Genomic DNA, 14,142 nt, shown 5'->3' on the forward strand with positions numbered 1-14,142 from the left:
GAGTGGCAACCAAGTTGAGAAGCTGAAGCCGAAAACCGAGTGTAAATTTTCAAATTAGCTGGCAGTAGGGGGTCTGTTCTGTTGGCATGAGGCATTTGGAGGCATTTAGGGCTGTTAAGACATTCATTTGTTGGATGAATTAGTATTTTATTTTCACTTAACAGAGGACAGTCACCAAAAGCATGTACCCACAAGCTCATTGGTATGGGGAGGCTGGACCAAATGAGTGGACACATGGACTGCAGACAGTGAGGCTATAGGAACTGCCCTGGACCATGTCATCTCAGTGTCGCTGAGGCGTAGGGGGGCTGCAGTAGCATCACACTTGTCTGTACTCTCAGCTCCAGTGCCCCAAGTCAGATTCATTTATTGTAGTTTTTCCTAAAAACAGTGTCTCTGGCCAGTGCTCTCAGTGGTTAGGGCATCAGCCAAAGGGCCTTGGGTTCAATCCCCAGCCCTGGTCAAGGTGTGTGCAGGAGGCAACCAATCTAGGCATCTTTCTCACATTGATGTTTCTCTCTCTCTCTCTCTCACTCCCCCTTCCACTCTTTCTATCCTTGGGTGAGGATTAACAACAAAAAATTTAAAAATGTTTCTGGACTCCTGTTTACTCTATTGTTTCTTACTAGTATAATTTTACAAGACTACAATTCTGTGACTAGCCCGGAAGTCACTGGTTCCTGATGCAGAAAGCTCTGTTAGAGGTGCCTAGACATCGCTGACCTCTGCAAATATATTTGTCACAAAATAAGCAGGAGGCCAGGGTGCCTACTGAATTAATGAGTAGCATTTGTTTTTCTCAGTCTTTCAAGATGACCCATTATTCCCGTTTACTACCTGTATTCAAACGTTTCTCTCTGCCTTTCTGTCACCATAACTACATCCCTCTGGCAGCCTTTAGACCAACTCCGTAATTTACTCTTCATGTTGCCCTCATACGAGTTCTCTGAGATAGGGAGTGATACTATTCCCACTTCGCAGCCATGGAGTGTAAGGCTCGGCGACAAGGATTGGATTCAGGATCACATCCACCCTAAATCCTATGCACAGTCTGTGCATATTGGTTAGTGGCCTTGTCCATCATCAGTGACCTTGTTTTTAATATCTGTTAAAAGGGCCCTACTTCCGTCTCCTTTGGATGAAGTTTTCTGAAACACTGACAGTTACAGACTTCTTTTGTATAGCCTGAACCCCATCGCTAATCTGCTTCCCCTTATGCCGAGCTTTAAAAATAAAAACGTACTTGGCAATAGCTGTATTGAAACTTGAAAGGGTGATAAGTCTTATTGGACTGTTGGCTCATTTCTAATGCAACATTGTAATATTAAACAAAACCCTCTTTGTTTTGAACACTATTCAGAATTATTTCTGACTTCACTAGCAGTATCTTAGCATTTTCAGGAAAATGCCCAAAGAAAGTTTAGTTGGCCTTAGGAACTGATTAGGGAAGGGAGGAGGGCTTATTGTCAAAATCATTGTATTTCTCAGTCTCCAACCTCTGCAACAATTAACTTTTTTTTAGGTCTCCATAGTTTTCAAGGATAGAATTCAAGTATGAAGCCTGAATGTTTACTTTTAATTTTAAAATAGATGAACGTTTTAAAGCTTGCCTGATTCAAGGCTAAAAGGCTTTCTATGTTATCCCCTTTTGAAACCTAACATCATGTACTAACTTTTCTTTTAAAGAACACCTTGTAACTACAGCCAAATGCTTATCTATGTACAGCCTCTTTCCCTTAACATTTATCAGAGATTTTGGACAACTCATGGACCTCTCTTGAGTCCTGGTGTTGTCCTGTAAAGGCCGATGAGAAAAATCCCTTCCCTCACTAGTATACTGTAATCATTAAATAAGATAGATAATGTTAACCAACTGTAAACTATTATTAACATAATCCACAGGAAATGACAATTAGCCTGTCTTAGTTGCTTAAACAATTATGAATAATAGCTTAGAATTAACTGACCTAAATCCCGTCTCCTTTTCCATGACAATATATTACAGACCACTTCTCAGCTGCGGCCAATGCATCCCCCATAGATGCATTTTGGTTGTTACAGTGACATAGGTGAGAATTGGTAGAAATGGTTATGATCACATATGCTTTACAGTAGAATACAATAAATAACCAATGAACTCAGCATGATTAGGTAAGGATATAATTCTATGAACCTAATTTAAAAGATGACGTGAGAGGTACGGCAAACGTAAGAAATCATTTTGCAAGAAAATTCATAAACAAATGTTTGACAGCACTGCAGAGGATTTTATCTACGTATGTATTTTGGTTCCCATAGGCAGAAGATGAGTTTGTGTACTGGCCAAGTCGAGAAGAATCCATGAACTGTGAGGCCTTTACCGTCACCCTTATCAGCAAAGACAGACTGTGCCTCTCCAATGAAGAACAGATTATCATCCACGACTTTATTCTGGAAGCCACACAGGTAACCTAACCCTCAGTGCTGAGGAATAGCTATATCTGGGCAGATTGGCCTGAGTAACTGAAGTAATTGACCACCCTCCAGGCAGGTCCAGGCCTGTGAGTATGACTTCATTTTAAATATGTATACTCCCCTTTTTCCACCTGCCAGTATTTGCTTTCCCAGCTGGGTGGATGAAACGTAACCAGCGCCTCTGAGTGGCACATACAAATGGGTCTGCTGACATAATTGGAACAAACAGTATTCTAGAGCTCAGTGTTTTCTTTGCCATCAGAAATGGAAAGCTTGTGGTGTGTTGCAGGTTTGATAAGAATTTTGGTTACACAGTATTTTGATGTGTAGTAACTGCCTTCTTAAGGGGCAGGTAAGAGGGAACCTGGCTTATATTAGTAACTGAAATGATCTCCTAACCTCTTCCTCTTCTTTAATTTTAAAGATGAGAAAAGTTGTCACATGAAATTTTTGCCTGAACAAAATAGGATTCTACTGTTTCACTGTCATGAGGGGCTCGCTCTGGATTCTTTAGCTGTCTGTCTGCAAGAAGTGCTTTCTCGGGAGCAGGTTCAGGCCACTGGATGGCAGAGATGAACTCTGTTGTCTCGTTGTAGGATGACTACGTCCTGGAAGTCCGGCACTTTCAGTGTCCCAAGTGGCCTAACCCAGACGCCCCCATCAGCAGTACCTTTGAACTTGTCAACGTCATCAAGGAAGAGGCCTTGACAAGGGATGGCCCCACCATTGTCCACGATGAGTATGTATCTGCTTCTTAAGTTCCAAGTTCACACGGTTTCCTGTTGCATTGCTCCGGAAAGGGAAGGCATTTTAGAAACCTGTCCCCTCTCAGGACGATTCTGTGTCATTTCTAACTTGTACCTGTGCAGGGTGTTGTGGTCCTGTCTGCATTTTAACGTGTCGAACCCTTCAAGGCTTCAGGTTCTAGAATGTGTGCTCTAGAAAGGGGAAAGTCCTGTATCTGAGCCCAGAAAAATAGATTTGCATGCTTGCCAAGGTTTTATGTTTCAGTAATGCAAATAATCAGTTAAATTACTAATTATCTATGTCGATTGGATAGTTATCTTTATTTTAACACTCCTACACTGAATTTTCAAAAACACCTATTAGGGAAGAAACCTTTTTAAATTTAGCTGATTAGCAGTAAAGTTGAACTACTAGAGTTTACAGTGTGCTTTGAAGTTTAGAGTTCTGTCTTTGGGGTTTTAAAGGTAAAGAATGTAGGTCTCAAAGAGAAGAAGTTGCTCCTGGCTCAGAGATTTTAAGGTACAAACAGTGTTCAAACCCAGCTCCGTCCACTTTCCTAAGAGGGAAAGGGCCACAGACAGGCCTCATGGTGTATGGGTCTCTGGCCAAACCTGCGAGTCAGCTGTATCGAACCTCACCAACCTTTAGCCAGCATGGCACTAGTTACACCTCCTCATCTCTAGTTTAGTTCCCAGGGATCTAGCTTTCTTGGCCAGTGCATCCATCATGCTCATTAAATTACCAACTACTTCAACAGCATAGGTATTAGTCCATTTGAAAGTAAAGCTTATGTTGTCTTTCCCCACACCACCCCCTTGAACTTATAATTGAAAGTGCACAAAGATTTTTGGCCTAGATCAATACCTTTACCTCAAATCCAGAGTTCTCTTCTATTTGAAGGAAGCCAATTTACTGGCTGCTTCCTTAGGAAATAGTGACTATTGCAGAACGTTGGCCTTAGATTAAGAATTAAGATTAGAAGAGCATTATAGTCCAAACTTCAGTTAATGTGAAAACCACCAACAGTGTATAAAAACAGCACACAGACAGCCTCAAAATTACTGGGTATGAAACTTTAGGGTAGGCAGTTATACATAAATTTAGGGCTGATTCTAGAGGGGTTCTCCCCTCCCCCCCTAAAGTGAATAATTTTTAAATTACTACTAGGTGTTACCATCTCCTATTAATTCAGGCCAAATCCTAATGTTGCTGCCCAAGTTCGAAGACTCACTTGGATGGTATGGTAATACTCCAAGGAATTTTGTCCTAAAATCAGTAAAACACTTCATCTTATAGTTTTATGGTAAGGGAAGGAGAAAAGAAAAAAACACCACCGCCTAGTTAAACAGTATTAGTATTAGCAGAACTGTTTCATTCACTTACTTATATTCAGCTTTTGAGTGTATTATTCAATGATTTTTATTTTATTCCACCTCTGAAATTATCAAAGGTAGCTGTTCCTAGGCCTAAATAAGAAAAGATAAAGTTAACCCTAAACCAATGGGTCTACAAATATCATAGCGGGATGAAAACCACCTAAAGCAGTGTGTTCATTCATTTCTCCATCCACCATCATTAGGCGATAAGCGATTCCATAGAAATTCCTTTTCCACATTACTCAGGGACAACTTTAAACTTTTAAACAGCTGCTAGCTCTAGTGCAATACTCTGAATGCCAGTGACCTTTCAGTACCTATAAATATCCCTTCATGATGGCCTACAAACCCCTTATATGTAGCTTATCTAAAACCAAACCTGTCCTCTTCCAGCTGGCCCCATCTACCACCTCTTGTTGCTGCTCCCCACTCTTCCAGCACACTTTCCAAATTCTTCGCAATCTGGCCTGCTTCCTTTTCCAGCTGCCAGCCCATCCTCCTACTGGCCACTTTCCCTGCAAAGACTTTCCTCTGAGTGCCCCTTCATTCAACACACTGTTCAAAATGTCTATAACTCATTTCAGAGGTTTCAAAAGTCATTTATAAACATCACATCCTTACCAGAGCCATTCCTATTTATCATAAACTAGAGGCCTGGTGCATGAATTCGTACACCAGTGGGGTCCCTCAGCCTGGCTTGCAGGATCAGGCTGAAATTGGCTCTCTGACATCCCCCAAGGGGTCCCGGATTGCAAGAGGGTGCAGGCCAGGCCAAGGGACCCCCACCAGTGCACTATCGGGGCCCGGGAGGGCTCCAGGGTGTGCCCAGCCCATCTCGCTCAGTTCTAATCGGCTGGACCCCAGCAGCAAGCTAACCTACCAGTCAGAGCACCTGCCCATAGCGACCGGTCAACTATCTGCCTCCTGGTGGTCAGTACATGTCATAGTGAGCGGTTGAGTGGCCTTAGCATATCATTAGCATTACCAGACACCTGGACACTCAGCATATTAGGCTTTTATTATATATGATTGTAACTATCTGTCCACATGACTGTTGAGACCAGCAGTGGTAACTTTCTCATCCCAGTCTCCACAGGGTGAAGCCCAGTGCCTGGCACATAGTGGGTGCTCGGCAAGTATTGGCATTAGTGGGCACTATGCTTCAGACTGTGATGACCTACAAAAATTCAAGGTTATGTACCCCGATAGGAATTTTCCCCAGAGAGCCTTGCACCTTGTTTTTTTGTTGCGTTTGTCAATTCTTCTGTGAACAGTAAAGCCAATTTACAAAGTGTTTTAAGCTCAAAATTAGAAGTGAGCAGACCTGAGCGCTTCCACTGTAAGTCGAGTTCAGCTCTCAGTGCACAGACTCCACAATATCTCTGGTCTTCACAGCGATCTTTTAACACCTGCTTTCAGGGTCCTCAGCTGTGAGCCAGGTAGATGACATTTCTAGATAAATGACAAAATTCCTCACCAAAAAGTAAACTGATGCTCTTCGAGGGCAGGCTGATTAATGAAGAATTTCTACACGGCTACAACAGAGCACTAAACTTAAGCATCCTGTATTCATCTGTTTCAGTCAGTTCTGTTCAGAGCTGAGCCGTATCATTACTGTCACGTTTTTACAAGGGCGTCTGTGTCTACAGAAGTTGGAAGATAGGCCTGGTTCTTACACAGTCTTGTGAGACAATAGATGAGGCCCTCACTCACAGCACATTCACTCTGGGGGTGTATCTGTCACCCTGTTGGATATCACAGTAGCCTAATTCCACTGAACAGTTCTCGAAGTGTGTTCTAAGGACACTTGATTGGGGGATTGGAGGGGAAAGGGAAGCAGTCTTCAAGGCCCTTCCATCCTTCTGCCCCGAGCGTCCAGTACAGCGCTCCTGGGCTGTGTGACCTGGGAGGCATCCTCGCTCTGATGCTTAATGGAATGTTGTGCTTGCATGGTTTTCCTCAGTTCTGATTTCTGATATTGACAGATATAGCCCAAGTAAGCAAAAGCTCTCCCTGGCCCCGATCGTGCACCGGGTTTTCAATAACTTACTTTAATTTGGTCCTGAGATAGTCTCCTAAGAGCAAAGCTGTAACAATTGTGAGTAGTTATATGAAATAGTAGAAAGTAATTAAATGGCCATATAGATGTTATTATATACACTGACTATGCACGGAACTCCGGTGTGTTATAAAATGTGTATCAGCAGAGCACCTACAAACATGGCATTGGTTGGTAACTTAAAGTGCTTGCATTTCTTTTGATGTCTTTGTGGCCTAGGAAGGGAAAGATGAAAATGTTTTGTTAACAGCACTAATTAAACAAGCATTGCTTTGAGGGAGTGCAGACTGACTGCCAGAGCCGGGACTTTGTATACTATTCTTACTGCTCTAGCTTATAAATGACCTGCCTCATTTTTTACCACGGCCCTATAATTTTAAATGCAGATCCAGGAAACTTGACAAACATCCTTTAATCCTACTTAACTCCTAAACTGCTTTAAAAAAATGGCCTTTCAATCTTTATTCTTTCATATTCATGCTTGGTTTATAGAAGGTACTTAAAAATATCTGTGCGTTTGATTGATTTGACTTAGTTTTTAGTCATGTTCAATGTCTTCTTGCATAGATACTTCATTTTAATTTAGATACTGATTTAAGAGTGGCTAAATATAGGCAAGGCCAGAGCAACCCCACTTGGTTTGGATAACTTTAAGAAAGAACAAAGGAAGAGGAAAGGGATCCCCAAGTTTAACAGTTTCTCTAGAACCGTGGTCGTCAAATTGTGGCTCGCGAGCCACATGCGGCTCTTTGGCCCCTTGAGTGTGGCTCTTCCACAAAATACCACGGCCTGGGCAAGTCTATTTTGAAGAAGTGGCGTTAGAAGAAGTTTAAGTTGAAAAAATTTGGCTCTCAAAAGAAATTTCAATCGTTGTACTGTTGATATTTGGCTCTGTTGACTAAGGAGTTTGCCGACCACTACTCTAGAACAGACTAGCAAAGGTTAAATTCTCCCCCTGGAAAACATTGGTATCATGCTAAAATGAGAAAGTAGTAAACTCAGTACAACTTAGCATCTGAGGAAAGAGCAATCATAATAGGATTATAAAATATGCTCATAAAATATGCTCAGAGATCTGAAGGAAGACTCTGTGAAATGAATTAAAAACCTGTGTTGTGTGTCAGGAACAAATTAGAGTCTAGGAAATGGAAAGATGTGCTGGTAGTAAAATGGACAAAGCTGAAATCAAATTCAAACTGGATACAAAAGTTTCAACGTATGTCTAAGAGGTGATCCCATGGAGAGATGCAAGAGGAAGAAATAATGGCTGAGGTTTTTCCGAGAACTGAATAAAGAGATAAATTCTTAACATGGAATGATCAGGATACATTGGAACAATAAGAGACCTGAATACCACAATTAACAATGACATTTAATTGTTAATTTACATATCACTGATCTAATAGTGATATGTAAAAGTTTACCTAAGAGACTGTATCGAGAGACCATATAGTCTCTTCACATGCAAATAGTTTATTTAGATAAATTGACCATAAATGGAATTTCAGTACATTAAAAAAAATGATGCCACTTCCTTGATCACAATGCATTAATATTAAAAACCAATAATGAAATGAGACCCCAAATCTTTAAGACACTGAAGTCCTTATATCTAGAATTGTAGATAACTGATGGGTTAAAGAGGTATTGAAAATAGAAATTACAAAATACTTAAAATTAAATGTAGCCAAACTACACTGAGAAAAAAAAATTCTAGCCTAAGCTGTTATTTATTGCAGAAAAGATTAAAAATAAGGCTGTTTCATATCAAGAAAATAGGAAAAAATAGGTAAATTTTTAAAAAGTTCAAGGAATTAAAAGATAAAAGCCAGCAGTAATGAAATGGGGTCAGGGAGGAGATATAAGTCTAATGATAAAGATAGAACTTTGAAAAATGGTGAGGAAAAAAATCTACCATATATCTGTAATTACATGAAAACATTTGAGAATTGTTAATATCCTTAGGTGTGATGATAATGTTTATTTTTTTCAAATCCTTATAAGAAAATATTAATGAATAAAATACTTGGGATTTCCTTCAATGTACATGGGGGAGGAAGTAAGAGATAAAACAAGATTTCCCTTGAGCTGGTGACTGTTGTGATTTATTGATGGCTACAGTACTATTGCACTTTTATGTAGGTTTGATATTTTCTATAATAAAAGGCTAAAAGAAGTATTTTAAAGGACATAAATATTTAAAATTATTTATAATTCCATACTAGTCAACTCTTTTATAACTTACCTTTATTGTTGAAAGTACGGCCGATATACCACCCTTTTTTCCCTGTTGACCTCCTCCACCCCGCTTCCTACCCCCAGGCTTTCACTGCACTGTTGTCGGCATCCACGGGTTATGCATGTGCATATAAGTTCTTTGGTTAATCTCTTCCTGACCCTCTCCCTTCAAGCATAAGCATACTAAATAATACTTTTTGAACATATGGTAGATGTGCTAGTCTCTGTTCCTAGCCATTTACATGTATCAGCTCAAATCTAGGCTCTAGTCACCAGCTATGAGGCTTTGGCCAGTTAATTCACCTGAATGTGCCTTGTTCTTCAACCTCAAAATGTGGATAATAACAGTACCTGAAAATAGGTTATTGTGAAGGTTAAGTTGATGCATGTAAAATATCTAAAAAAGAGCCTAGCAACATAGTAAGAGCACACCACACATTAGGGATCTAGACCAAGAACTGAATAAAAGGATGAGTTCTCAAAACTGTTAAGGCCACTAAGTTCTGACAGGCTGCATTTAACACACAGAACAGACATTAGAATGTGGATAAAAATGTCTAAATACTGTTAAATAAAACCAGTGTGTTATATTCAAAGAATTATACATCATGAAAAAGGTTGATTCTGGGAATGAAGAGCTGGTTAAATATTACCAAAAAACTCAGTGAATTCAGAGCATTATTATTAAAGGTATTGCTAAAAAAACAATAGATGTTACAAAGCCAAAATAGCACCTATTCATAATCCCCATCCCCCAAAGAAAAACTCAGCAAACTAAAAGTATAAAGCATCCTCTTTAACTTGATCAATGTTATTTATCAGAAACCTATACCATTTTTATTTAATGTTAAAAACTTAGAAGCTTTACCATTAAAGAATACAGCATGATGTATCCTTGTAGTGCTAGAGTACAAAACTATGGAGGCCCTGACCAACACAGTAAAGCAAAATACATAAGAGTTGAAAAGAGGCAAAACTGGCATTACTAGCAGATGAAGATGTAGCCAACCTCGAGAAATGTTTCACAGATTATTAGACCTTAAAGAGTTCTGCCGTGTAGCCGGATACAAGTTCACCATGTGAAAATGAACTTTCTATCAACTGAAACCAAACAGAAAATGTCGTGAGTCCTTTCTCAGTAACAAACTCTAAAACACCTAGGAGTTAAACCCAGAATGAAATTAGCCAAGACTATGAAGAAAACTATAAACTCTAATTGAAAGCATTAAAAATAAGCTGGAGCAATTAGTTACCCATAGAAAAAATAACTAAAATCAGACCTTACCTTACACCAAAACCAGAATAAAATTCAGATGAATTCATTAAATGTGAAAACAATGTAAAATACTGGACTAGAGAAAGCATTCTCAAACAAGATTCCAAAAAAGCCAAAAATGAGAATATGATAAACTTGATTACATCTAAACTTCAGTACAACATAAACAACCACAATGTGAACAGAAACTAGAGATTGGACAAAACTACTTGCAACATGTGCCACAGGTAATATAAAATAACTAATATGAATCCATTTCAAAGAGACAAAACTATTAGAGAAATGTCCAAAGTATATTAATAGTCAGTTTCCGAAGAGGAAATATAGATGGTCAATAAGCAAAAAGATATTCAACTTCCCTGATAATCAAGAAATACAAATGAAAACAATAGTAAGATACAGTTTTTCACCCACCAGATTGGCAAAAGAATTGAACTTTAAATTGATGAGGAAAGCCCTGGCTGGTGTTGCTCGATGGTTATAGCGTAGGGTCCGCACATCAAAGGGTCTGATTCCTGGTCAAGGGCATGTGCCTGGGTTGCAAGTTCGACCCCCAACCTGGTGGGGTTGGTATGGGAGGCAACCAATCGATGTGTCTCTCTCACATCGATGTTTTTCTCTCTTTCTTTCTCCCCTCCCCCTTCCATTCTCTCTAATCGGGTGAGGATTAACCAAAAAATAAATTAAATTAATTAAATGATGAGGAAAAACAAATATTCTCATGCTGGGAGAAGTGTAAATCGGTAACAACCACTCGCGAGAGAAACGGGCAGTATGTTGAAACCGGAAACAGGCATACCTGTGACCCGGCGCTTCTCCACAGGGCTCCTCTGGCGATGCACACAAGACACACACGTCACCTAAATGCCTGTCCTTGGGCGATGAGCGAGTCTGGTACGCCTGTGGCGGATGAAAGAATGAGCTGGTTGAAATGCACTGACATACTGACATCTGGAAGGCTGCATCCAAAATTGCAGCCGTTTTTATCTGTGGATACTATACCTCTAAAGTTGGAGTGATGGTTAAGAGGACATTGGTCTTACTTGTATTCAAGATGTAAAAATCTGTAATGTTTTAATTTCATGTAAGAATAATGCAGAAACTGCGTATTTAATAGTTTGTAACAGGACAGTAAACACAGGGCATCTAAGTTCTAGTCTCATTTCTACCAGAAACACCACCTTGAACAATTGTATTTAAGCCTCTGTTTGCTCATCGTCAGTGTGGAAACTGTGCGTCACGGTTCATAGAGAAATGGAGCCGCCAGCCTGGTGAAAAGTCTTCTTCTTCCAAGACTTTAAGCAAAGAGAACCATATATTTCAAAGAATTTTATAGAAGATGCCCTTATTTAGAAAGTTTAGTGCCAAAAATAATTACTTAATATAGAACTTGTTTTGAGAATTCTGATTGCATTTGAGCATTGTATTTCCATTTTTATTCATATTTTGTAAGTTCAATTTAGCTGTTTGGGATTGTTAAAAAAACATACACTTGTAGAGCCTTTCACCTTTCTACTTGTTGAAGGGCTTACAGTTAAACTTCTCATATTATTGTTCCTACCATATTACCTAACCCATCCCGACATCAGGTCTTCTCTCTCTCTCCAAAGTCTAATTTTGAACGTCTCCTTTCGTCTTAAACATCAAGCTAAGTATCTGATAAAACCAGTTTGGGAGGTTTCACACTCATAAACAACTGTCATCTTTAAATGTCTTCCCCTGTCCAGTATTTCATTCATTTTTTGTGTTCTAGAGTAAGTGTCAATACCGTCTGCTTAGCTTCTATGAAAATATGTGAGGGTCATTCCAGCCCCTCAGTAGATCTGAACTAGCCTTTTCTTTCTTCCCGAGGTATGGAGCGGTTTCCGCAGGAATGCTGTGTGCCCTCACCACCCTGTCCCAGCAGCTGGAGAACGAAAACGCCGTGGATGTTTTCCAGGTTGCAAAAATGATCAACCTTATGAGGCCTGGCGTCTTCACAGACATTGTAAGTACTCGGCTTATGTATGAAGGCTACACAACATCAGTCACAACTCAGGCTGTGGAGCAGAGGTTCTCAGCCGGGGGTGATTTGGGCCCCCTCCTCACCCCCAGGGGACATTGGCAATGTCGAGAGACTTTTTGGGTTGTCGCCACTGGAGTTGGAGAGAAGTGCTCTGGCGTCTAGTGAGTCCAGGGATGCTGCAGTGAAGAAGCAGACCTCCAAGACAAAGAATCGTCTGGCCCAGACTGTCCGTGGTGCGGGGCTGGAGAAACCCTGCTTTCTAGGGTGCAGGGTTCTCTAGTTACAATAGGCGGATACCCTGTTATCTTAACTGACTCTCAGCAGTGGGAATTAGTTCCAAGCTAGCAGAAATCTAAAGGATGTGAAGAAAGCACATGTCTTGTTTATAAAGGATTCATGTGATTTTTTTAGACAGCATAAATGTCCATTCCTGTTTCTCGAGTATGTTTTCCAGTTACATTTCTAATTAGTATTCCTGCCTTAGATGAAATGCCTAAGCTGCCCTCTGGCTCACGCCGTCTTCCTCTTGTTTTTCAGGAACAATACCAGTTTGTCTACAAAGCAATGCTCAGCCTGGTCAGCACTAAAGAAAATGGAAACGGTCCCATGGCAGTGGACAAAAATGGTGCTGTTCTCATTGCAGATGAATCGGACCCTGCCGAGAGCATGGAATCTCTGGTGTGACTGCGACCCTGCCAGGGCACCTAATTTGTAAAACTTCTGAAGACTGAGAACTTTTTTGAGGCCTTTTTTGCCAGACTCTAGGTTATACGATAACCCAGTTACTTTTTTACACTGATAAAAGTTTTGATATTTATTTTTTGCCATTTTATGTCTTAATGGTATCCTACTGAGCATTTGCACCTCTGTTCATCCCCCCCCCTCCACCCCCGTGAAACGCAATTTGACCTAGTTTGCACTATCTGATCAGTGTTACTGCCTATAACCTAATACTAAAGCAAACCCTGGTGTGACATTCCGTAACAACATACATGCTACTTTTTTAGTTCAGTACAGTGAAGGTCTTTGTTCTGACAGTGAATCTTGGTTCTATTATTATTATTGCTAAAGCAGTTACATTCTACTAGCAGGCAATGCTGTATTTTTCCTCAGCCCTCCTCTGCTATTTTTTAGACATTGTTCAGTACTGTATGCCTTCTATATTTTAGTGGATGAGCATTGTTTTCTTTTAAAGAATAGTAGGTTGTTGGGAGCTACTAAGAAGGTTGGTCGACCTCATGGCCTTGAAACAGTTCCATGTATGATGGGGAAGACATCCATTAAGAAACTAGAAGGTTTCAAAGTTGCTCCATGTGAACATCACCTATTAGTTACGAACGTATATTCATAGCTTAAAAATGCCCAACTGTGTCAAAATAAAGGATATCTCTGTATTACAGTTTTCACAATAGCTATGTGGACAGTGTGTGTTATTTCCATTTGACTCTGCAATAGCTCCACCCTAAAAGCAGGGCTATCTTTTACAATAGAGGGATGGCAATATTTTACACAACTCCATTAAGAAACCCTTTAGTGAATCTCCGTTAATGTTTCTTGGTTTATAATACCATACCTCACGGCAAGTGGAATATGAACATCTTTGCAGGTGTGTCATTTTGAAACTAGTCCTCTAAAATTCCTATTACCCATCTAGCAACCTAATAAAAACTACCTATCTAGCTAACATTCTTTTCTTTCCTTTTTTTGCCAGACGTTTCATGATAAATCTCATAATTACATACATTCTTCTACTTAGAATTAGAATGAAAATACTGTATTAGCATAAATCTTAGGACTATCTAGACTCCCACATGTGGACAAATTAGATTTGGAGAGAGGAAAATAGAATCTTGAATAAAACATGATATCTACGTTTTCAAATAGCTTTTAAAAGAGAGAGATGGCTTTGTATGTTTTTGTGTAGTTTAGCCTCAAGAACAGACATATGTCAGTAAAAGAGGCGGCTGGTCATCACACGGAGCCCAGG

The 14,142-nt window shown here is 39.9% G+C and overlaps 1 protein-coding gene across 2 annotated transcripts in view; it reads left to right on the top strand.

Moving 5' to 3' along the window:
• The window catches only part of PTPRG (protein tyrosine phosphatase receptor type G), a 649,319-nt gene extending 635,753 nt beyond the window's left edge, over positions 1 to 13,566 (top strand). For both annotated transcript variants that reach the window (XM_008146280.3, XM_008146281.3), the window contains 4 exons: positions 2,299 to 2,445; positions 3,051 to 3,193; positions 12,002 to 12,137; positions 12,693 to 13,566. In XM_008146280.3, the coding sequence (XP_008144502.1) occupies positions 2,299 to 2,445; positions 3,051 to 3,193; positions 12,002 to 12,137; positions 12,693 to 12,839 (573 nt within the window). In that variant the 3' untranslated portion in view covers positions 12,840 to 13,566. The remainder of the gene's footprint in view (positions 1 to 2,298; positions 2,446 to 3,050; positions 3,194 to 12,001; positions 12,138 to 12,692) is intronic.
• Positions 13,567 to 14,142: the final 576 nt, after the last annotated feature.

Source organism: Eptesicus fuscus, chromosome 18 (genome assembly GCF_027574615.1).
Source record: "Eptesicus fuscus isolate TK198812 chromosome 18, DD_ASM_mEF_20220401, whole genome shotgun sequence".
Taxonomy (NCBI): Eukaryota; Metazoa; Chordata; class Mammalia; order Chiroptera; family Vespertilionidae; genus Eptesicus; species Eptesicus fuscus.